At 42.2% G+C, this 25,124-nt stretch overlaps 1 protein-coding gene, 1 long non-coding RNA gene and 2 other non-coding genes across 7 annotated transcripts; 1 reads left to right on the plus strand and 3 right to left on the minus strand.

The window, feature by feature from the left end:
* RPL21 (ribosomal protein L21) lies at nucleotides 1-4,744 on the minus strand. Its single transcript, XM_029936919.1, has 6 exons — nucleotides 4,670-4,744; nucleotides 2,254-2,333; nucleotides 1,939-2,000; nucleotides 1,247-1,359; nucleotides 393-543; nucleotides 1-203 (listed from the first exon to the last, which is right to left on the minus strand). Exons 2-6 carry the CDS (start codon nucleotides 2,318-2,320, stop codon nucleotides 114-116), a joined length of 483 nt encoding a protein of 160 aa, XP_029792779.1. The 5' UTR covers nucleotides 2,321-2,333; nucleotides 4,670-4,744; the 3' UTR covers nucleotides 1-113.
* LOC115290984 lies at nucleotides 1,086-1,211 on the minus strand. Its single transcript, XR_003908346.1, has one exon. It is a non-coding gene; the product is annotated as a small nucleolar RNA SNORA27 (small nucleolar RNA).
* Nucleotides 1,474-1,544, minus strand: LOC115290964. The gene has a single exon (XR_003908331.1). It is a non-coding gene; the product is annotated as a small nucleolar RNA SNORD102 (small nucleolar RNA).
* A 254-nt stretch (nucleotides 4,745-4,998) lies between the features above and the next one.
* LOC115289623 lies at nucleotides 4,999-24,751 on the plus strand. 4 transcript variants are annotated; one of them, XR_003907721.1, is made up of 6 exons: nucleotides 4,999-5,205; nucleotides 12,590-12,694; nucleotides 19,921-20,087; nucleotides 21,317-21,388; nucleotides 21,638-21,851; nucleotides 24,462-24,751. It is a non-coding gene; the product is annotated as an uncharacterized LOC115289623 (long non-coding RNA). The 4 variants fall into 4 exon arrangements; XR_003907719.1 differs by having other exon boundaries at nucleotides 4,999-5,201; XR_003907720.1 differs by lacking the exon at nucleotides 24,462-24,751 and adding an exon at nucleotides 22,370-23,256 and having other exon boundaries at nucleotides 4,999-5,201.
* Nucleotides 24,752-25,124: the final 373 nt, after the last annotated feature.

Here is a 25,124-nt window from a genome sequence, read left to right on the forward strand (position 1 = left end):
TAGACACAATTAAAGTTTGCTTTATTTCTTTGGGGGAGAGGACATCACACTGCTACTCAATTAAACATGAAAACATTTACAGTCTTGAGGTCTTTTATTTCTTTTTACATTTATCATGCCATGAATTCATAGGGAATGGGCTCCAGCAGCTCAGGCTCCTTTCCATTGGTTCTCACAAAGTGTGCTTCCCTGGGTGGGGCAGGCTATTAAAAAAGGCAAAGAAACAATTATGTAAAGTACAATAATCAATTTCAAAGTGCTCTCAAAACCAAAAAAAAAAAAATCGTAACATACTCAATTCATCACCTTCCATAAAGAAGAAAATTATTACTGAGTAAGCGTTAAAATTCCCAAGATCAATCACTACCAAGAACCCTCTGCCAAGCACTCACCTGGCGCTTCAGTTGGACCCAAGTACCCTTCTCCTTGGCTTCCTTCTTCTTCTGATCATTTTCCTTCACACGCTTCAGGAAGCTGTCTCGGCTCTTTGAGTGCTTAATATGCTCGATACGGACATTAATTCTCTTAGCAAGAATCTTTCCCCTGGAGAGAACAGAAATTCCTGTAAATGCTTCAGCAAACATGTAACAAGGTACAAAAGCACTTCTGGCAATTCCATTCATTAAGAAACAAACAAAAAACCCCAAACATATAAAGGGTGCCTGGGCAGTTCAGTCAGTTAATTGTCCGACTCTTGATTTGAGCTCCAGACATGATTTGGGAGACTAAGCCCCACATCAGGCTCCCTGCTGACAGCATGCCCGCTCTCTGGCCCTCCCCTGCTCTCATGTGCGCTTTCTATTGAAAACAAAACCCCCCACAACCCATTTAAAAATAAATTAGTAAGTAAACTGCAAAGTGTTAGCTACCTTACAATCATCAATTAATTGTACTAGAAGAGGCCTAGAGGCAAACACCCCCCACTTGTAAGTTGTCTTTTCATGAGGTGACAGAACTTAAAATACTAGATAACCAAAATCAGATCCCTAACAAGATTTACAGTATGTGACACTCCCTTTCATACTCTGAACAGGAGAGCTGCTCAATACCAAATCCTAAGAACACTTTCCATTAAGTAGAGTTGAATCTGTTTCCTCTGACAGGATACAAGGCAAACACCCAGTCTGCTTGAGTTTGAAAAGGAGATTCCTTTGCCCCACTTGAATGACCAATCAGGACACAAGTCCAACTGGCAAAGTGAAGGGGCAGGGAAAACGACCAGCCCGGGGGGCCCAGGGTCACTCACTTGACTTGCTTGTTCACGACAATGCCCACAGCGTGCCGGGTGACGTTGTACACTCTCCCGGTCTTGCCGTGGTAACACTTGTGGGGCATCCCTTTCTGAACAGTGCCCATTCCCTGGCAAGAAAGGAGACCAAAGTGAGGCCAGCAACTTGCCCTCCTTTTCACATCCTGACTCCTATTAAAGTAACTAAGATACTCCTAGAATTTTCTTTTACATGGCAACTCGAGAGCTTTCAGAGCCGGTGAAATGGGGTTTTCACATCGCTTTAAACGATCAAAAAGACAATCATCATTAAGCTCTAGAGCACCAGGATTCATTTAACTACAGTCACAAAAGAACATCAAACTTTCACGGGTTTTTAACAAATGGCAATCTCCACCGATTAAATTTTGTACTAATGAATTATTTATTTCCTCCTCAAAAAACTCTTCTTGATTTTCCCTCTACCTGTTAACAAACAAGAAATGAGAAGGTTTTCAGATTCAAGAACAGCACTTTAAAAACCCTTGTTTCTGGAAGTTGAATCAGCCATTCTGCACTTTCGAGCTCTTATTTAGGCCAAAAATATTTTCCTATCTAGGAGCATAAAAGGCCAACAGATACAATAGAATATGCACTAGTATCTGAATTCCAATATTAAACTTTTACAGTTTCTATTATTCGGTAGGTATTTATCCAATTTGAGAATTTACCTTGATGTCCACAATATCACCTTTCTTGTAGATTCGCATGTACGTTGCCAAAGGAACGACCCCTGTTCCCCCAAAAAATCAGTATAATTAGTATCAAGATTAGAAAGTCTGGAGTAAAAGAAATATCAACATACTCTATCTTTGACAGTTGTATTTTTAAAATCTTATTGACAAAAAACTACTATATGAAATTTATGCTTTTTAATTATTACAAAGAACAATTTAGGTAAATGCTGGTTAATTAATGCCATTTATTAAAAATACATTAGATGAACACATACGATGTTTGCTCTCAAGAAAGAAATATCTACTTACCATGTTTCCTAAAAGGCCTAGAGAACATGTAGCGAGTACCTCTCCTCTTTCCCTTTGTGTTGGTCATCTTGGCGAATTAACTGAAAACAAATACAAAAGTCAAACAAAACTGCAAAATTGATTAAATGCTTGCTTTACAGGAGTGGCAAAAAAAATTTAAGAGGCTGACTCCCCAGTATTTCCTATAAAGGGTAAAAAGCCACCACTTTGGCATCTAGAATCTTTGCCAAAACCGCTTAAGTGCTATTAACATCGAAGCTACTAATGGAACTGGATTTTAGAACCCATAGCAAAACTCTCCCTGGGAGAACATAGAACACAGCACACTTCTACCAGTCTTTGCAGAACCCAGCCCAGAGGCCACTGAAATTACTAACTAGACACTTTATTGTTGGTGAGCAAGACAGTTCAGCCCTGCATTTTTACACAGTGTATTAAACTCTTCCTATTGATGTAATTTTTTGTGATGCTGTCTTTATCTCTTACACAGCATCTGTTACCTGCAAAAAATTTCCAAATCACTTCATATTTCTGATTATTTTCTTAATCATTCACTAGTAAATGCATATAGAACTGAAGGGAAGAAACACAGGCTTTATAACCCACTGACCTAATTTTGACTTAAATTCTGACACTTCCTGGGAATCATAATTATTTAAACTCTGATCCTCATCTGTAAAATGGGGTTGAAACTCATAACTAAGTGAGTTTCTACACGCCTACAAACCACTCAGCAACTTTTTCTAATGTTTATTTACTTTTGTCAGGAGAGGGAGCCCACCTGTATGAGTGGGGGAGGGACAGAGGGAGTGACAGAAAATCCAAAGCAGACTCCAGGTTCTGAGCTGACAGCACAGAGCATGACCCAGGGCTCGAACCCACAAACCGTGAGGTGGTGACCAGAGCTGGAGTCAGACACCCAACAGAATGAGCCACCCAGGTGCCCCCGCTGAGCAATTTCCAGTGTATTTCATGGTAAGTGGTAGTTAACTTATCTAAGAATTCACATATAGGCGTTTCAAATTGCATTTCACTGCTCCCCAAAAGGTTAAAACCATGGTTTTTATTGCATCAGGTCATTCAAGAGCAGAACCCCCGTCGCGGCGAATTTCTCCTAACACAAAGCAAAACATAGGAAGCCAGGGGCTGTAACATAAATCACTCTATTATTAAGGCTTCTTAAAGAAAGTGACTCCACAAAGTACCAACTTGAAACGCAAGGAGACACGTTTCACCTAACCCACAAAAGCCAAATCATTGTTAGAATGGTTAAGTGAGCATCTATTAGGTGCCAAATACTCTGCTTTAATACTCAAAGTCCTTACATTTGCCATCAAGCTCGGACAAGGGAGGTTCATAAGCAGGAGCAATGCTCTCTGCGGGTCCGAATCACTTTACGGAGTCACGAGGAGAGATTCCATAATGGGCATGATGATTTCTAACTCCAGAAACCGTTCTTTCCCCACCTCCATTTTCCTCAGAAGGCATCACCCAACACGTGTTTCTTGAAAATGATACTTGATGTAGGAAACAGCGATGCTTTCTTTAGATTCTCTAACTACCAAACAAGGGCCCGCGACACCATGCAACCGGCAGCTTGCTCAGCTCAGGGAGCTAAGTAGCACCCCCCCCCCCAAAAAAGGAAAAAACTAAGATCAAGTGGTAATTCACTAACGTTTCACCTAAAATTTTACATGAGACGCATAACGATTCGGGGATCCCTTCACCTACTGCCCCGGCGTTAACAAAACAATACCCCGTGGCAATCGAACTAAGTACTTTCCGTTTGTCCAAATGCAATCTGGGCCTAAAATTTAGAACTGGGGTAAGATCACACTAACGCCGAGGAATGTGGGGTTCAAAACACGCAACACAACTCAAGAGGCATCCACTCTTTTCTCGGACCACGGGCCTGGGCTTTCACACACACCTCGGCCTCGCTGGAGGCTAAAAGCCCGTTTCAGACCCGTTCCAACCCCCGTAAGTCCCTGCCCAACCGTATTCCAAGTTCAGATTGCACATTAGGGCTCAAAACCCCACCCTTAGAGAAGTTCGAGAGGCCTGCCTGGGCCACGCACGTACTCGGAATACGAAGTTAATGCCGGAGGGACCCAAGGAAAAAAAAAACAATTTTCTGGACTGGCCCGGGTCGCCTCGCCCCGGTAACTCGACTTTGCTTCTCTGGAGCCTCTCCCCCAGCAGGGCCGCGGCCTCGCAGTCTGGTCCTCAGCCCCCGACCCAGACCCGGCGCAAGCCACTCCCAGTATGATTGGCCATAGCTCAACCGCCCAGGGCCGGCGCGCCCCGAACAGTCTACCGCGGCTCTTCAGGGGCTCCACGCACGGACGGAGCGCTCACGGGGGCAGGACTCAAACCCGTGGGGCAAGCGGCACCGGGAGCCACGCGTAGGCCCTACCTGGAAGATGGCGGTTCCGGCTGAAAAGAAGGAGGCAGGGCTGCGGCGCGCGCCTTACAAGGGCCTTCGGGCTGCCCGCGGCACTGCCTGAAAGAAACGCCAGACGAAAGCGACTCTTCCGGGGAAAGGAGTTTTCTCAGAGAGCCAGGGAGCCCGTCTGAGTATTTTTATTTTTTTGTGAAAAAGAGGCAACAGACCTGCACACGCGGACACTTGGATCTTTCCAGACGGCCCAGAAGGGGCCTTCATGGACGACAAACAGGACGCCGACGTCCCAAGCGTGCCGACGTTCGCCTTTGCGTGGAGCTTACGCCGGAAGTGGGCGTGTGTTGGCGTCTCCGGGCGCCCGGGAGAGGCTGGCCTTACAGAGTTTGAGACCTTCTGCGAGGCTCGTAGTAGTTGTGTGTCTGCTTGCGGAAATGGTTATGGGCGCACAGAGGGCAGATTCCCATGAGGCAAGCATATCATCCAGTTTGTGTGTCTTCAAAAGTTTTTTTTCCTCTACGAGTCACGCATAACCACGTTCTTGCTGGTAGGTGCGTAAATGTTACATCCGTTTTGGGAAGCACCTTGGCAGGATAAAGGAAAACTGCAAATTTTCAAATACTACATCCTTGCATTCTTCTTCTAAGGGTATATCTTATAGAAACTTTGATGTGTAGACAAGAATGTGCGTTGAGACAAGTAAAAAATTAGAAACATCCCCTGGTAAGGAATACACTAATGAAATGCTCTTATGATGGAATAGTATGTGCCAGTAAATCAATACTAAGCCCAGAAATGTGAAGCCCGAAGGAGAAGGTGTAGAATTTACATAGCATGGTAATCTACATGCATATAATCTTAAAACATGTAAAACTACCGTATGTTGCTTAGATTTATGTGCATATGCAGTGGAAAAAATAAAAGGGGATAAAAATCTAATTTAGAAATCTAATTCATGTCCAGTAGGGAAAGAACTGTAAAGTAGTACAAGAAAGGGTTTGGCAGGCGCCTGGGTGGCTCTGTTGGTTAAGCATCTGACTTGACTCAGGCCTTGATCTTTAGTTAATGGGTTTGAGGCCCTGCCTCCGGCTCTGTGCTGACAGCTGGGAGCCTGGAGCCTGCTTGAGATTCTCTCCCCCTCTCTCAATGCCCCTCACCCGCTCGCGCTCTCTCTCTCTCTCTCTCTCTCTCTCTCTCTCTCTCAAAATTAAATAAACATTTAAAAAATTTTTAAGGAAGGATTCGATTAAGACTGTCGCCTGACTCCTTAAGTTCTTGCGCAAGTGAGCTCAAGGCTAGAAACCACAGAATACTAAATTCAAAATTTTGAAGCCTATGCAAGTTTTAAAAATGACAAATTCCAGATGCATCAGGGTAGTAAGTCATGTTTCAAAGTCAACGGGATAACGTTATTTAAGTTCAGACAGGTTAAGATTTTTGTTGCTCTGGTTACTTTTAGAATATACATCATACCAATAATACAATCATGAGAAAAGAATCAATTTCCAGTATTGAGACATCCAACAAAATATCTGAGCAGTACTCCTCAAACTGTCAAGCTCATAAAAAAAAACAAGGAGAGTCTGAAAAACTGCCGCAGTATAGGAGACATGATACTTAGGTGTAATGTGGTATCCTGGGTGGGATCCTAACAGGAAAATATTAGGTAAAAATTAAGGAAGTCTGAATAAACTATGGCATTTAGTTAACAACAATGTACAAAATTTGGGACACCGGAGTGGCTTAGTTGGTTGAGCATCCGACTCTTGATTTCGGCCCAGGTCATGATCCCAGGGTCATGGGATCGAGCCCTGTGTCGGGGAGCTTGCTTAAGATTCTCTCCCTCTGCCCCCTCGCCTGCTCACGCTCTCTTTCTCTAAAATAAAAAACCCTCCCCCCCACCCCCAGAACTAAACCATGTGCAAAATTGGTCCTCTGCCTTCACTGTAACTATTAGCCCCTCTTTTGGTGTTTATTTTCTTCTTTATCCAGCCTAATTTTCAGTAGTTCATTGTTACAGTCCCTCCATCTCAACTAACTCAAATCAGTCTTCCCTATCACTCTCGTGGCAAATGTACAACCTTGGATAAATGCAACCTGTGTTCTTCAACACACAGAGTGTTTTGTTGTTTTGTTTTTTAAAGAGAGAGGGCATGAGTGAGCAACGGGCCGAGAGAGCAGGAGAGAAAGACTCCCACGCACTTGAGAGTGTGGAGCCAGAAGCGGAACTTGAGCTCACCAGAACTGTGAGATCATGACCTGAGCCTAAGTCAGATGCTTAACTGACTGAGTTATCCAGGCACCCCACACATAGTGCTCTTTAAATTAAGGTACATTCCATAAAAATCAAGATTTCCGGCTCCTCTTGAAAAATCAGGATATGCCTGGGGGGTTCAGTCGGTTGAGTGTCTGACTTCGGCTCAGGTCATGATCTCGAGGTTCGTGAGTTCGAGCCCCACGTCAGGCTCTGTGATGACAGCTCAGAGCCTGGAGCCTGCTTCAGATTCTGTGTCTCCCCCTCTCTCTACCCCTCCCCTGCTCGCACTTTGTTTCTCTCTCTCTCCCAAAAATAAATAAACATTAAAAAAAATTTTAATACATAAAAAAAAAAGAAAAATCAGGATGTGGCAACATAGGATTGACAGTGTTGGTGGCAGGAATCCAGTGGCCACCCCTTTAAATTGGATATATACTGCTGAGTTTCACGTCCACTTAGCCTGCTTCAGGTTTACTTGGCTTGGCCCCTGTAGGCATTTGAGCCTTTAGCCTCTGCCATCAATTGATGATCAGTGATTCTCAAGTAATGCCTCATATCCCCACTGCATTTCCAGTTAGTTCACACACCTACTCTCTCTAAAGATTGTTTTTTGTTTTTTTTCTTCAATAACCAAATCTTCCATCCCTCTTCTTAGCCCTTTTTCAGCTGATAGTTGCTTCATTTTTTCAGTGTACAAACAGGCTTTGGTCTTTCCCTTCTCCTTCATGGCCTGAATGACCTCGTCTTCCTTTCTCTACTACTCCATATTTTCTTCCATCAAGCTCTTTATAAAAGAATCATGAACTTACTATTTTTGTACACCAAAAACTGTCAGAGTTCAGCAATGTTCTGTGATTTAACCTAACACATGATCATTGTGATCTCTTCCTTATTTTCCATTCTGTTTCCAGTTTAATCTGACTTCTGCCACAATAATGCCATTCAGACTGCCCCCATGTTGCCAAAACCAAAAGATATTCTATGTCCGTGTCTTTCTTCATCTCTGAGAAGCTTTGGCCGTTCCGTCCTTGAAACACTACCCTTTCTGACTAATCCACAGCCCAACTCTGCTGGTTTTCTTTTCCTTCCTGTCCTCTAAAAGAGTTCTTCAGGACTTGGAACTGGCTCCTTTCTCTTCTCTTTCTACACCCTCTTCCTGGGGAATTCCCTGTATACCTGTCATTTAACATTTCATCTCTCTCCTGCTTACTACCGCAGTAGTGAATTCAAGATGCTTCTCAAAACTATTCAGCCTGACATCTTTTCTTGGATACCCTTCAGCATTTCAAACTTAATGTGTCCAAAATAAAACTTCCCTTTCCACCCCAGACCTGTTTTCAGTGCAGTATTTCCCATGTCAGTGGGTGGCATAAGCCAGAAGCTTCCGTTTCATTTTTTAAGTTTTCCTTTCCTGCCCCACCCCACCATTTCCAACCCATAGGCCTATTTTGTCCCACTTCTACCTGCAAAATGTGTCTGCGGGTGGCCTGCCTCCTTCCATCTCCACTGCCACCACTGGAATCTCTCCCCCAAACTAGCAATGGCCCCAGTAAGGTCACTCTTGTCTCTCTTGCTTCTGCTCTGTCCATCTTCTACGTAGTAGCCAGAATGATGTTAGAAATGTAAACTCGATTGTATCATAACCTTGCTTCAGAGTCCTCCAAAGGCTTTCTGTTACTCTTAGAATAAAATCTAAACTCCGTAACTTCGTTTACAAGGCCTTGTCGGAACCAATTGTCTTCCCAGGGTCACTTGGTTTTCGCCCCAGGTCATTTGTAGTTCTGGCTGCCTCGTGGTTCCTAACCCAGGCTAGGGCTTTCTAGCCTCAGGGTTTCATGCTCGCACTTCCCCTTTGCCTTTCAGATGCCTCATTTCTTCCTCCTGTTTTGCTTCCTAAGCATTAACAGAGCACTTTACTTTATATATATATGTGCATAGTTAGGAATTTAGTAAGGTGTTTGAATTATAGAGCAAATCTAAATGTCTGTGACCAAAGTATTGGCAATTACTGTACTTCTATTTTAGGTAACTCTTTAAAATTCTTTATTTGCCATAGGAAAAAAATGTAATTCTAAGTCAGCAGTTGTTTGTTTCATTTTTTTTTTTTTTTTGCATAGTCTGTTATTAACCTCACTCATCAGTTGGTCCAGGCTAAGTGTAACCAAAATCAAATTACTTTTAGTTTAAGAAAATCACAGTTACAAAAATAATAGGACAACAAATCCAGAATTAAATGTGTTCTTGCTGCAGCCCACCATTTCAGGCTTTGTTCATTGTTCTTGACCTACTTGAATAATAAGTAAATAAATAAATAATTGAGACTTAGTATAATGTGTGTGTGTGTGTGTACATCAGAGAGAACGAGAGAGATGTTTTTTAAATATATACACTAAAATGCATGGATCTACATGTACAAGTGGATGATTTTTGACTGACTTTTATAACCTTATAACCAGTATTTCCAACAAAGATATAGGACATTGCCACCCCTGTGGAAAATTCTCTGGAGGCCCTTTCCAGCCAATCCTCCCCCGCACCCACCCCCAACCAGAACCATCCGATATTCTGATTTCTGTAATTACATATTAGTTTTGCCTATTCTGAAATCTCATATAAATGGCACCATACAGTAGGTACTTTTTTTTATCTGGCTTTTTTGTTCAACTCAATGTCTTTGAGATTCCATCATGTCATATGGACCAACAGTTCAATCCCTTTTTCATTGCTAAGTACTATTCCACTATGTGAATATACCACTAATTATTTATACATTCTTTTCTAGGTGAAAATCAGGTTGCTTGCAATTTTTTTTTGTTACAATGAATAAAACTGTCATAAGCATTTTGTGAATAGGTTTTAATTTCTTTGGGGAAAATACCTAGATCTAACATTGCTTGATCATAAGGTAGGTGTATATCCAACTTCATAAAAAATTGTCAAATGGTTTTTCAAAGTGAACCCCATTTAATTTATTTAGCGTTTCCTCCGAAGAGAGTCAGGCATTTATTTTTACTGCAGGCATTTTAAAAATAGGTTCGTGTCAATAGCTCTGTCATACACGTCTGAAAACCAAAGTGGTTTTCTGAACCTCTAATAGTCAATTTGTCTCTGCTTTGAGATCATTAATGTAAAGAGAATGAGAAAAGCTTTGAAACTTAAAAAGAAATGTGAAGTAATTAAACGTGGAAAGAAGGAAAACTCAAAATTCATTCAATATTGATTAGCATCTAGATTAAATCAGGTGCTGTGCTGAGTGATAAGACTATAAACATGAATAAAACATGACCCCCGCCCTCACGGGCTCCACAGAGATTTGCTGGAAGAAAAAGTGAGTGCATCCCAGGATTCTAAGTGGTGTAACAGAGGACACTGGGTGTGTGGGGTACAGGTGTTACGTGGATGAGCGCCATGCATGGATGTGCCAGGAAGGAGCGGGGGTTGGGGGGGCATGCCCCTGGACAGAGAGGAAGCGGCACAGAGGACATTGGACTTGAAACAGTAACACTTTGACCATAGAACAAGTAGTAAAGGTATTTTAGGGAGAAGGTATTTTGACATCTTTTTTTTTTTAAAGTTTATTTATCCTGAGAGAGGGAGAGAATAGGAGAAAAAGAGTGCAAGCAGGGGAGGGGCAGGGAGAGAGGGAGAGAGAGAATCCCAAGCAGGCTCTGCCACCAGAGCGGAGCCCAAAGTGGGACTTGAACCCACAAACCCCGAGACCATATCCTGAGACAAAATCGAGAGTTCAACACTTAACTGACTGAGGCCCCCAGGCACCCCAAGGTATTTTAACTTTTGTAAAAGCCCAGAGATGATGAACAACTTTCAGAACTCAGAGAAGTGAATGTCATCCACCAGCTTCAGAAAATAAGGTCAACAAAAGAATAGGAATATGTGACTTATTAAAATGAGGGAAATTAATTTTGCACCAGGCTTGAATAATACGAAACAAAACCCATCATTTGTGTCCATTTTCATGTTTTCTCCTGTGAAGGAATTTTAGTAAAGCGCAGTATATGTTTTCTTTTATTTTGGTGTTCAGAAGACATTGGGAGTTTACCTCCAGCAGGACAAGCTAGGAGGAGACCTGGGTCCGTGTTCAGTGTGATGCTCAAGCTGGGAACTCCATGAGTATCAATCCACTCCTTTTGATTTGCCCTTTGTCTTGGTAGATTGGCAGGAGAACAATTTCAAATGTGAACTGATTAGGAATTTCTAGTATAGAAAGTGTTTAATGAGAATTCTTGTCTCCAGGGAAAATTCACTAATGATAACTGAAGTCATGGGAACTAAAATACTATGAATAATTGAAAAACATATAGTGAAGAATAATTATGTAAAGAATCATTCTTTTCCATAAAAATTTTCATTTGAGATCCTGAGAACTGGGGAGGGAGGGTGGGTTGGAAATGAACAAGATAAAAATCTATTTTCTTAATGTTTATTTATTATTGAGAGGCAGAGCATGAGCATGGGAGGGGCAGAGAGAGGGGGAGACACAGCCGAAGCAGGCTCCAGGCTCTGAGCTGTCAGCACAGAGCCCAACACAGGGCCCGAACTCAGGAACCATAAATTCATGACCTGAGCCAAAGTCAGACGCTTAACTGACTGAGCCACCCAGGTGCCCCTAAAATCTGTTTTTTAATCCAGGAGGCAAGGATTGCACCCTTCCAGGATTTTTCTACCTGAAAACAGTGCTGCATAACCAGGCTTGTGACCATGTAACTGGACATTCAGATTGAATCTCAGTCTTCTAACCCACGTCTTCATTGTCTGTATCCAGATTTTTCTGTTCCCAAATCCTGTTTTTTGCTCCAGCTTCCAAAATATCTTCAACTGCCTTAGACTTTAAGGCCAGTGCCACATGAGGAAGAACCTAGTCAAATATCAGAAGTGTTCAGACAGAAAAAGTGTTGCAGTGAGAGTAGGGAAGCCATCGCAGTGATTTATGGAAGCCTGGTTACCTTTAGACTGACAAGCATGATTTGCAAAAGTGGGAAAAGATAGCAATGTGGAGGTTTGTAGTAGGTAGGAAACGTCTGGTGGACTGTTGGACTCGTAATAAATTCAGGGAGACAGATTGATCAGTTGGGGTCAACAGTCCTTACTCTTAATGATTATGGTAGTATTTTTTTTTCCTAGCTGATTCCATCACGTGGAGCTGTCCATGTCTCTTCCTGCCAAGCCTGGTAACAAAGAAAGAGTTTCATGCTCTGTTCCTGCATTCATAATATTTTAGACATGAGTGCTGACAAATAAATGTCAAGTCTGTTGTTAGCTCTGGTTGATTGATTGATTGATTGATTGATTATGGCTACCTGGACCTGAGCTAAGAAGTTTCTGAGGTCAATTCCAGGCTTACTGAAAAGTAAAGATTATTAATGCCCAGGGGGGCTAATTGAAGGGGGAAAATACCTTTTATGCCTTATGCTTCTCACTTCTGGCTTAGATAACTGGTATAAGAGAAGTAGTTTTACTGGTAGACACAAAGGCTTGCCCAGACACAGAAACAGGCTAGACGGTAGTGTGGGGGTGTGGCTTGTCACAGAGGGTCCCTAAATCAAAGCTAGAGAGAAGGTATCTTTCCCCACTGTGGAGGAAAAACATGCGTTTTGGAGCCCGACAGACCAGATTCAATGTTCTGTCACTTCCTAAAGCCTGTTTCTTTATCCTTAAAGTGGAAGCACAGATAGATACTTGTTGAAGAGGACCTGGGACTTATAGGCCTGCCTGCGAAGAGGAATGTAGAACATCTTTCCCATTTTGTATAGCACTGGCACCCGGTAAGCCCAAAGCATGTTCTCTCCCTTTCTCTCCTTTAGAGTCTGGGCTGTGGGCCCCTGGGTGTCTCTGGGGTCTTTGTAAGGGATGTGTGAGGTCAGAAATATTTTCAGAATCCTCTTAAGACATTATTTGCCTCTTTTACTGCATTGGCGTTTTTCTGGCGATGAAAACGGTAAAATGGGAAAAACAACCTAGTGCTTTACCACGAAGCAAGGCAGGGGCCCTGGTCATTATTGTACTTTCCACTACCATGCACCAGTCTTAAGACAAAAAAATAAAACCAGTTCACATAATAATTGATAAGGGCAGTAAAAGGCCATTAATTTTATTTGATCTCCATCCCCGAGTACACATCTTTTTAATAAACTATGTGTGACAAAAGGGGAACGATGCATAAGACATCTGTGCTATATAGTCAGTACAATGACCGTCTAGAGGAAAAGCGCCTGTTCTGTTGTCTAACTTGAAAGCTGAACTAACACCACCTTTTCCCACCGAACACTATTTTTACCTGAAAGAACAGTCACACTTGGGTTATTCAGAGTTGAGTATTTGGCTGACATCTTCTGATAACTAAACCAGGCTACTGCTACCTCAAGGGAAACAGCTGAAGGTGTCGCCTATGAAAATGTGAACTTTTCATTAAAAGTTACAGTTTGGAAAACTTGTGTCCACCACTGTAAGCCTAATGGCTTCCTACAACTGAGATACTTTTCTGTTAAGATCATTGGTGACAGGAACAAATGCAGTTTGTTTTTGTAATTAAATGTTTCAGCATTTGGATTATCTGCATAACTGAGTGAACCATATTTTCAAATGACCAATATATAACATTACAAAGTAATAAATGGGAAAAGATCATTTGAATTGTAAGATAGGCCAATAGAATTTTAAAAAATTCTTTTTAATGTTTATTTCTGAGAGAGAGAGAGAGGGAGAAAGAGAAACAGAGCATGAGCAGGGGAGGGGCAGAGAGAGAGGGAGACACAGAATCCAAAGCAGGCCCCACACTCTGAGCTGTTGGCACAGAGCCTGACACGGGGCTCGAATTCATCAACTGCGAGATCATGACCTGAGCCAAAGTCAGACACTCAAACGACTGAGCCACCTGGGCACCCCACAATAGGCCAATAGAATTAATGTACACAGTATGAAAATGTCACTGATACCATTTCAGATTGCACATTGCAACTACTCTTTTAGAAAAATCTGTCACTCATTGAGAGTTGGTGTAATACCAAATTAGATTAGCCACCATTACCTGAAAAAGTTATTAAAATACTGGTCCCCTTTCCAGCATACTTGTACGAGACTGAATTTCCTTCATATCCTTCAACCAGATGCATCTGGCAGTGGATTCAATGCCAAGGCAGATGTGAGTGTCCAGTTGTTCTCGACTGAGCACTCAACGATGTCACAGACAGGTAAAACAGTGCCACACTTCTCGCCAAATGGTGCAGCAAAAAAGAAACGCAGTGAAAAAGAACTTGTTGTGGAAAATTGGTCACTTGCCATAAAAATCTTTATGTGACCATGCATGAGGTTTCAATTACTTGTACATAAATTAATGAATATTTCTAGAAATTCTTCGTTTTAACTTCTAATATGATAAGTATTGATAGATAAAAAAAATCCACATAAATGAAAGTTCTGATTGGTCTCAGTAATTTTTTTAATATTTATTTACTTTTGAGAGAGAGGGAGAGGAAGAGAGAGAGAGAGAGAGGGACAGGGGCAGAGAGAGAGGCAGACACAGAATTCCAAGCAAGCTTCAGGCTCTGAGCTCAAGCCAGTGTGGGGCTTGAACTCACAAATGCAAGCTCATGACCTGAGTGAATGCCTAACCGATGAGCCACCCAGGGACCCCTCCCCAGTAATTTTTAAGAGGTAAAAGGGTCCTGAGATCAAAATGTTTAAGAACCCTGTGCTAGTCCCCTACTTCTGAGTGTGCTCTGAGCCCCCCACAGAGGAGAGCCAGGAATGTCCCTGCAAATTCTGGAAGTAATCCATATTTGTAGCAAACTTTGACTATTTAACACTATTAAGGTGAGGCCCAGGTCAAAACAGGCACATTCCCATGGTAGTCTTGCTCCTGCAAAGTTATTCAGAAACATGGCCACATGGGATTATTTTCCATTTTGCCCTGTGGATTCCCAATAAGCTACGGTAGAATTTTGCAGACCTGCCTTGAGCTGACGGTCTTCAATTTTTAATTTATCCTGTAACTAAACTGATTTTGCTTCACAGTTTCTCTATCATGTCCCTAGATTTCCAGTTCAACTGCCTATTAAGTCAATCAGGTCAAATTCTGTGGGACAATCAGATAGGGAAGTGGCGCTTGGGTGTGCTTGTCAAAATCAATCTTGGAAACACTTTAAAAAGAAACCCACATAAGTTTTCTCAAAACAGCCATTCTGGTTGTCCAATGAAATAGGCAAGCAATTAGCAATTAGGTTTCTGTCCTGTGATAGATTCAGAATTTTCTGCTGAGTGGCCAACAGTCCTGTCTCTACCTCTGAGCTATTACTCAGGTACTTGGCTTTCCTCTGATGGAATAAGACTCTGCGGTTGAAACATTTTAACTACCGTCCTTGCTGACAAAAGACTAAAACCTTTTTAGCCATTAGAAAAATTACTCTGGCTACAGTTTCATATATGCCAGGAATTATTGAAATAAGCTTTTTTTTTTGAAAACTGACAATAACTGTAACCATTCTAATGAACCACAATGACATCAAAATTTTTCTGCAAAATAATTGATACAAATGCTTTTAATGGTTTTAGCGCTGGGATTTATAGCTGAAGCGTAACAGTTTGTCAGACATCAGTTTAATGCTAATTTGCAGTCGGCTTTCAAATTATATAGATGCAGTCCCAGTACCATGTGTTCAGACCAGTCTTCAGATATCTGTGGTGCCTAAAGCGTTTCTGGGGTATTTGACAGCTGATTTATGTGCATGAAATCGACAAGGTTCAGTTTAAATCATCTGCTAGAATTCCACTTCATTTTAGTTGATCTAAGAGAAGATACTTGAAAATGGGGAGAGGTAGAGTCTGGCAACTTTAGCACAGTGAATTTCAGAAAACTATAATGTAAGTTTCACAAAGGTAAGGACTTGGTCACTCTAGGCTTGTCATGTTGTATCCATTGCTTAGTGTGCAGTACAGTAAAGGCTTAACAATATTTGGAAACAGAGATGGAAAAGATGGGGGGAAAAAAGGGAGCAACAAGCTGACCCAACTGAATCAGTGTTTATATGGGTAATTTTAATAGTGCGAATGGAGTTTGAAGAAAATGATCATTCACAGTTGCAGAGTCTTTTGTAACAGAATGATTTGACATTTAGGACCCATCTTAGATTGACAGTTAATCCAGCTTAGTCTGCTGCCCAGCTGTCTGGTTTCCTCAAGCTGCGCTCAGAGCATTCATTCACTCAGTCATTCACGGAGCATACATGCACTGAGCACCTACTACATGGCAGACGTCAATCTAGGGTGAGAGATACAGGGGAATAAAACAAAGATCCCTGTGCTCTTGACATTTGCATTCTAGTGGGGGAATGACAGATAATAAATAGTTCACTATTTACACTACTGTGTTACAGTATATACATTCTGACTGCTGGAGACAAGTACCATAGAGAAAAATGAAGCAGGAAAGGGGAAATGAGATATTACAATTTAAAATACAGCGATCGGGGCACCTGGGGGGCTCAGTCGGTTGAGCATCAGACTCTTGATTTCAGCTCAAGCCATAATCCCAGGGTGGTGGGATCAAGCCACCCTAGGCATGGAGCCTGCCTAAGATTCTGTCTCTTTCTCTCTCTCTCACCCCCCTCTACTCTTCTTGTCCCATCCCCTACTTGTGCACACACTCTCTCTCAAATGAAAAATAAAAGCAAAATAGAGTGATCAGAGAAGACCTCACTGAGAAGGGTATTTGATCAAGGATCTGAAGAAAATGAGGAAGGAAGCCATTCAGGTACCTGAGAAAAGAGCACATCAGGCAAAGAGAACAGCAAGTGAAAAGGTCCTGTGGACAGAGTATCAGGCATGTTTAACTGACATTGGGTTAGGGGTGTTTGAACAGAGGGTAAAAGAAAGGATAAACAGACAATTCAAAAATAATAGTTGGAGACAACAACCAAATAAAATTAACAGGTGTCTAGAACACTTAATACTGTCAAGCAACATGACCTAGCTGACATCTGTAGAACATTCAAAAAATAATAGCAAAATAGACATCTTCTCAAGGGTACATGGAACATTCTCCAGGATAGATCATATACGAGGCCATAAAACAAGTCTCAAAAAATTTAAAATAATTGAAATTATACAAAGTATGTTTTCAGGCCACAGGGGAACCTAAGGAAAACTCGAGAAATCATAAATATGTGGAAATTAAGTGACACATGGTAAGTTACCAATGTGGTCAAAGAAGAAATCACAATAGAAATTCGAAAATACTTGGAAATAAATGAAAATGAAATATAACAAAATTTATGAGGTACAATGAAAGCAGTTCTTACAGGGAAATTTATAGCTTAAATTAAAAAAAATTATTGATAAAGGGGTGCCTGGGTGGCAACAAATTATTGATTTAAGCTCAGGTCCTGATCCCAGTGTTGTGGGATCAAGTCCCAGTCTCCACGCTGAGCATGGAGCCTGCTTAAGATTCTCTCTCTTCATCTGCCCCTCTGCCCCACTTGCTCGCTCTCTAAAATAAAAAGTAAAATAAAATATGTTATTGACATATGATTGACTTGTACTGTTATATAGTTTCACGTGTACAACATAATGATTCAATATTTGTACAAGTTGTGGAATGATCACCGTAAGTCTAGTTAACATCTATCACCATGCAGTTAAAAAGATTTTGAAACACAGGACACCGAAATGGGAAACTACTATGATACTATTGCATACGTAATACAAAGCAAACCTTGCTCTGATTGACAGCTGACAGGAAGCAGGGAGAAAAGCCCTCAAATGCCAGAGCCTCACATGCACTCATGTCTTCCTCAATAGTGAGCACTCCTTTCTCCGTTCTTGTTCTCTATACAAACCAGAAATAAGACAACCAACAAAATTATGGAGTTCTTTCTTTATAAAGTTCTCTGTGGTGTGACATATTGGTTCATTAATCTTTTTTTTTAATTTTTAAAAATGTTTATTGTTGAGACAGACAAGAGTGTGAGTGCGGGAGGGGCAGAGAGAGAGGGAGACACAGAATGTGAAACAGGCTCCAGGCTCTGAGCTGTCAGCACAGAGCCCCCACACAGGGCTCGAACCAATGGACTGTGAGATCATGACCTGAGCTGAAGTGAGACACAGTCAACTGAGCCACCCAGGCGCCCCTATTCATTAATCTTTTACTAAGCATTTCATTATGTGCCTGCTTGATGCTGGGACCCTGAGAGGGGAACAAAATCTGTGTCTTTAGGGAAATTATATATTTTCTAGGGAGATGATACTAAACTAGTAATGAGATTATTTAAGAATTATTTTTATATGTGCCATGAAGGACGAACTGAGACTATGAGAGCATCAAGAGCATGATCCTTATCCAGGAGATCAGGAAAGACTTGCTGGAGGAGGGGACAGAATGGTGTCGGCACACGTACTCAACACATTGTGATTTGTTACCTGTTTTATACGATTGTATCTGTGCCCTTTAGAAGTATACATTTTATCATAGGATACAAAACTGAATAATTATTTTGGCTCAATAATATGTGGTCTAGGAAAAAGACCCACACATTTCTATGGCTATGTCGATTTTTAAGAAGAATTTTCTATACAAATAACAAATGTTGAATTTTTCAGTTTGCTATATTGTTCTAGTTTGTGAATGGTTTTTTATTATTTGTTGGTATGTTTAACAATTCATAAAATGTATACATATTCCTATTTCTTGTGTGTATGTCGAGGGGTATTTGATCATGTTTAGAATAAAATACAGAACCACAAACTAAAGAAAATATATTTTCCTGTTCAACACCAAACACACTATACTTTCTTAGGCAGTTTCTACAAAAAGTAGGTACAAAATAAAATTTTGTTGATTTTTGAATGAATGAGTAATGTACAGAAGTAACAATCTGAAATCCTAAGCCCTACACAGATTGGTGAACTCCCTGCCTTCTTTTCTTTTCTTTTTAGGTTTTATAGGTTTATGTATTTATATTTGGCCTTGAAAACATACCCAGAACTACGGTTTCTCTTCAAGTCATTTGAATTTGGGGTTGCGTGAATTGCTTAGAGTGGCCTTTATAACTTTTACGTGGGGGTGGCCTAAAGGTTTTACCCAGTTCTCCCTGTTGTATCCCCCAGGCCAAGTCACACAGACATGCTCTTTTGGCTGCAGGCCAATTTGTTTTGTTTGTTTGTTTTAAAAGATTATTTATTTTGAGAGAGAGAAAGAGAGAGAGCAAGTGGGGGAAGAGCAGAAAGAGAGAAGGAGAGTAAGAATCCCAAGCAGGCTCCACGCTGTCAGCCCAGAGACTGATGTGGGGCTCAAATGCATGAACCGTGAGATCATGCATGAGCTGAGCTGGTATCAAGATTTGGGTGCTTAACTGACTGAGATGAAAGGACACAGATTGCTCAACCAGGGACGACCCTAGTAACACCCAGTCAGAAGAGGCCAGCTAAAATGCTTAACATTCCTAAGGGCAGACCTAGAGATAGAAGCTGTAGATAATCACTTATTACTTAAGGCTAGTTACACCCTACGTGGGGGTCCTTGGCCCACCCTGTAATTGGTTATTTTCAAAGATACTCTAAATATTGTGATTGGGTCCCGCCAAAAGTAACGAACCTCTAAAGAAAATGTATGGTTAAAGTTGCTGCCAATGATGTTATGTGATAATGGTTGGATCACTGTACTGTCACAATTTCTTGTAACTCGCCCATCCCAAACCCCATAAAAACCCTGCTCAGCCTTTGTTTGGGGCTCTCAGCACAGATCCACTGTGCTGGTGAAGTCTGTGAGCCTGAGCTTAAGCCCACAATAATAAATGCCCTTTGCTTTTGCATGCGTGACTCGGTCTCCCTGGTGGTCTCTGCTTTTGGGGACGATATTGTGATCTGGGCATAACAGAGACACCCCGGCACCCACAGAATCCCAATATAAATGAGTGTAGACAAGTCAATTTTGTAACACTAGAGGATGCTTGGTTTACTTGTTCTGAGTGTCATCCTTGTTCTTTTCTGTCACTGCAAGCCATCGTTCAACACATAACAGAAACTTGACCTCTGACGGCTCCTGAGCTTCTCAGTGGACCACGCTGGCCCTCTGCAGAGAAAACACCTCAACTCTCTGCGCCCCAAGTCCAAGGCTAGTGTGAAAACCCTCACTGGGCCACACGATTTCTAGACAAAGCTACTGAGGTGAGAGGAGAGATGTGTGTGTTACATTGTATCATAACTGGAGCTCCTGAGAGAACGATTTGGATAGAACAAACATTCTGAGAAAACAATTACAAATGAGCCTACCACAGTATTCTTGGGAAGAAGTGTGAGAGAACAGGACTAAATGAGGAATAAGGAACTCATGTTGGACGTTTCATGTGAGGTAAAGGGAGAAAAGGTCAGGAGATTTCCCTGAGAAAGTAAGGAAAACACTCATGAGAAACTTTAGCAAAGACAAACCTGAGACAGAACCCAAATGTTGACTGATGTTACATCTCATTGACTTTCAAATACTTCAGTAGAAAACAAACAGATGAAACAGAAATGGCAAGATGTTAATATTAAAACTAGGTGATGAGTGTATAAATGTTCTCTAAAAAGTGGTTCTCGAGATGCCTGGGTGGCTTTGTTGATTAAGCGTCCGACTTCAGCTTAGGTCACCATCTCATGGTTGGTGGGTTGGAGCCCCGCTTCTGGCTCTGCATTGAGAGTGTGGCGCCTGCTTCAGATTCTGTGTCTCCCTCTCTCCGCCCCTCCCCTGCTTCCATTCTGTCTCTCTCTCTCTCAAATAAACATTAAAAAGATAAACTTTCGTCTGTTAAGTCCAATGTTTGGGCTTCCTCAAAAACAATTAATTCCTTCTTTCCTATGAATGGGTCTTTCCTTTTCTTTCTTTCGCATGTAATTTTGTAATCTTTTATTGAAAACTTTGTATTTTGAATATTATAATGTGGCAACCTTGGAAATTGCGTTTTTCCCTCTCTCTCTGTGATATGTTGCCGTTTGTTGTAGCTGTTGGCTTGTTTTTTAAATGACTTTTCCAAACTAATTTTTGAAGAATATTTTTGTCATGGTCACTTAAGTTTCTACTTCATTAGTAGAGTCAGCTAGTGGTTAGGCAGAGAGTTCTTTTAATCCCTGGAGTGAAGGGGGAAAAAAAAGCCTACTAAAAACTCTCTTCAGGGGCTTGTGGGTGGCTCAGTCGGTTAAGCAGCTGACTTCTGCTCTGGTCGTGATCTCACTGTTCATGGGTTCGAGCCCGGCATCGGGCTTTATGCTGATAGCTCAGGACCTGGAGCCTGCTTCAGATTCTGTGTTTCCCCCTCTCTGTGCCCCTCCCGTGCTCATGCTCTGTCTCTCTATGTTTCTCAATAATAAATAAATGTTAAAAAATTAAAAAAAGAAACACCTCTCTTCAATCTTTTCAGATGGGCTCTGGTTGTGACGCCCCTTTAGTACTTGGCCCGGCCACTCATTTCCTGCTCGTGTGGAGTCTGAAGGTCGGTCAGTGATGAGATCTTTGAATCTTCTCAGGTCTTTTCTGAGCATGTGTCCAGTCCAGGCATGTGTGCAGTTGTCTGGATTCTCTGGATTAAATGGGAGCTTTTCAAAGCCCTTATTCCCTGAAATATGCCCTTACCTGGCCTCTTTCTTCCTGGTATTTTGGCTTCTCTACTGCTCGCCCTAAGTGTTGTCCTTCGCCACAGACGGCCACAGCTTATACATTTGCCTTTAAATGTTTTTGGCAGATGTCACCCAGGAAGCTGCCTTGGAGTTGAGGCAGGTGAAACAAAGGCAAGTCCTTGAGCAGATCCTTCAGGGAGCGACTTCAGGTCAAAGCATGAGTCCACAATTCTTGGAGATGAGAGAAGACTGGTATTGGTCCCTTCGGTACCAGTAACCTGCACCAGGAAAATGGCCTTCTGTCTTCAAGCCTGTGGCTGCACTGGGGATGGTCACAATGTAAGATAAAATGCTCTCTTACCAAAATTCAGCCTTTTTTTTTTTAATTCAGTGAGTTTTCTTCTGGTGGCTGAACGTTTCTTTTATGAGATTCTAGAGTTCTGAAACAGTTTGTCATGACAATGTTAGCCAGCTTGTTCACTGCTTTCAGGAAGGGATGAAGGTTTGGATTGTCTACTCTGCTGTTTTCACAGATGTCTGTCCAGTGGAGGGAACGGGTGATGTGGGTGTGGTGTTACTGATTCCCATAAAATGGCAGCATCCCGTCAGGGTCTCTTCAGATGTATCTGTGACTCTGCAGAGTTGGATGCCTGAGGAGGCTTGTGGCAGAACCCTGGGAATCACCGACCTGCCGCTTGTGTGGGGTCTACTCTGAGAAACCCGGTTCCGTAACGTGCCCACCTCAACATGGGCCTTAGGTTGGCCAACTTCTATGTGACCATGACAGAAAACTCAAAAGTCTCCATCTCTTCCTTCGGCCTGAAGTATTCGGAAGACCTCTGCTTGACATCTTGCAGGCAACTCAGGCCTCCCCTGCCTTCAGCATTTGGTGAGAAAGGACCAGATGGGCTGTTCATTCCTCGCCAGCCTCCTGACATTTCTCAGATACCGAAGACCCAGATGAACACGGTGCTTGGGACGGTGGCTGAGACGAGGGTGCTGGTACCTGTGGTAAGCATGTACTGCAGGGTGCTCAGATTTTACGTGACTGTGAACTTGGATTCACTGACCACCAGCACCCGCCTCATATTCTCTGAGGCATGCAGGGTGTCGGGTGGGCATGTCTGGTGGAGTCGCTAGAGACTCCTGGGGCGTTCCTCTCTGCTGCTGGTGACCTGGCCCCTCCACTTCACTTCTGGCCACAACTATTAGAAGCTGGAAGTGGGAGAGAGGGAGAAATGGGACTTAGGTGTTTGCCTCAAGTCTGCACGTCATCCAGGAACATTCCTGGTGTCCTCAGAGCTTGGATTCTGACAGTGGTGAGCCTCACAGGAGGGTGTGAAGTCACGTCGTCTGAACCCAGGACCATGCTTCACGGGCACCTAGAGTTACAGAGGGCGAGCATCTTCCTGGTTTGACCAAGAAGCCAGCTTCTTTTATGATGCCTCTGATGGTTTCCACACACTGAAAAGTGTGTCTACCTCAGGGCCTTTGCATCAACCCTCTTTTTAGGATCCTGGGCTCAGGTAAGAATGGGAAGATCTGTCCCAAGGGAGCCACTCATATTGCAATTTGGCCACAGTCACCCCAAGAAGACATGTAAACTCTGTCCAAAATAAAGAGCAAGTGGCAGAAAAACCGCTGACTCCTATAGGACCAAGATCTTTTATTATTACAGGGGTTATAAAGTTGAGAATACTGAGGTTTTTTTCTCCTGATAAGGAAGGCTTATGATAAAATATTGCTAAAAGAAGTCATTAATTTAAATTTTTTAATATTTAATTTTGAGAGAGAGACAGAGACATAGACAGAGACACAGTGTGTGAGCAGGGGAGGGGCAGAGAGAGAAGAAGACAAAGGATCCGAAGCAGGCTCCAGGCTCTGAGCTGTCAGCACAGAGCCCAATGTGGGGCTTGAACCCATGAACCATGAGATCATGACCTGAGCTGAAGTCGGATGCTTAACTGATGGAGCCACTCAGATGCCCCAAGAAGTCATTGATTTAATGTCTGGCTAACCTCCTACTGCTAGGATTTGCGTAGGTAGAGTCGCAACAAACCAAAGAGGTAGGACTACGAGTGTGCTTTTGTTCCCTCTTACACGTTTCTGAGAGAACAGAGCCATGAATTGCTGCTTTTGGAAGAAACCAGGAGCTAGTTTGTGGACAGTGTCCAGGAGGAATCTGTGTAAAATGCCAATGGAAATACTCCCAGTCAAAACACGAGGTGTGTGGGTGAGCTGTGAGCAAAGAAAATGTCATCACATTGAAAGCCTCAAGTGCGGAGCAAGAACGATGACCGGTAAGGAAATGAAGCGTCCAGCTGAACACAGCAAAGGAGGCCTCCAAGCCAGAAGATCGTAGACGAGAAAGTATTTGTAAAGAGAATAAGGAAGTCGGATTTCAGAAGCATCTGCCCCCCACCCGTAGAGAACCTGGTAAGCATTTGACTCAAGAAACCAAGTAATCAAGGTTTCCAGGTTTACATTAGTGTGTTATGTTGGCAACAGACCACTTCCTTATACGACTTTATAGTCCTAAAGACCAAGATGCAGTCTCAGGCATTCTCGGACATCAGCATAACAAAATCAGGAGCAGAACTGCTTTTGTTTGGAAACCAGGTTTATAAGATATTCAGTATTTTAATAGCTTGGAGCCCAAGCCATTGGGGGTGGCCTTGTTATTTTAAATTTATCTCAACTTGCAAAAGTGCTTTCTTTATTTTTGGGGTGCCCGGGTGGCTCAGTCACTTACGTGTCTGACTTCAACTCAGATCATGATCTCACAGTTCATGGGTTTGAGCCCCGCATCAGGCTCTGTGCTGCCAGCCCAGAGCCTGGAGCCTGCTTCGGATTCTGTGTTTCCCCCTCTCTCTGCCCCTCCTTACTCATGCTCTATTTCTCTCAAAAATAAAATAAAACATTAAAAAAAAGTACTTTACTTTTTTCCAGATTGCTGTCTATGACGTGCTCAGTCATGTTGGAAATAGAGTCATGTGTCAGTGTTGGCTTCCTACATCCCTCCTTCAGTCAAGTTCCTGCCATTAAGATGTGGATTTGTTTGCAGAATTGGCTTGTAATAGTAGAACAGATAAAAGGCAAGTTTTCCTGGGAGGAGTTTACGGATACCTTTTCCACCTGTGAATCAGCCCTGAAGAGTGGGCTCTTGATGGGACACCTGGGTGGCTCAGTGGGTTAAGCGTCCAACTTTGGGTCAGATCATGAGCTTGAGGTTAGTGAGCTCGAGCCCCATGGCAAGCTCTGTGCTAACAGCTCAGAGCCTGGAGTCTGTTTTGGATCCTGTGACTCCCCCTCACTTCTCCCCCTCTGCCACTCATACTCCATGTCTCTCTCAAAAATAAACAAACATTAAAAAAAATTTTTTTTAAGAGTGGGCTTTTGATACTTAATTCCAGAACAATTAAACATGTAAATGTATAATAGTAAAAACTTTAAACATTTAGAAATAGAAGACTATCTTTTTTATGTTTGTGTAAGGAAAAAGTGCTTAAGACACAAAAAGCTCAAATCAGAAAGATTGATACATCTGCCCATATTATAAAATTTATTTTAATGTTAATTTATTTTTTTTAGGGAAAGAGAGAGTATGAGCAA

Source organism: Suricata suricatta, chromosome 4 (assembly GCF_006229205.1).
Source record: "Suricata suricatta isolate VVHF042 chromosome 4, meerkat_22Aug2017_6uvM2_HiC, whole genome shotgun sequence".
In the NCBI taxonomy this organism is placed as follows: Eukaryota; Metazoa; Chordata; class Mammalia; order Carnivora; family Herpestidae; genus Suricata; species Suricata suricatta.

Excerpts from the sequence above, each read along its gene's own strand:
- RPL21 (XM_029936919.1), bottom strand. The coding sequence starts at position 2,320 with ATGACCAACACAAAGGGAAAGAGGAGAGGTACTCGCTACATGTTCTCT. Across the intron at positions 2,001-2,253 it reads TAGGCCTTTTAGGAAACATG|GGGTCGTTCCTTTGGCAACG; the intron begins GTAAGTAGATAT and ends TTGGGGGAACAG. Across the intron at positions 544-1,246 it reads GTCGTGAACAAGCAAGTCAA|GGGAAAGATTCTTGCTAAGA; the intron begins GTGAGTGACCCT and ends TGTTCTCTCCAG.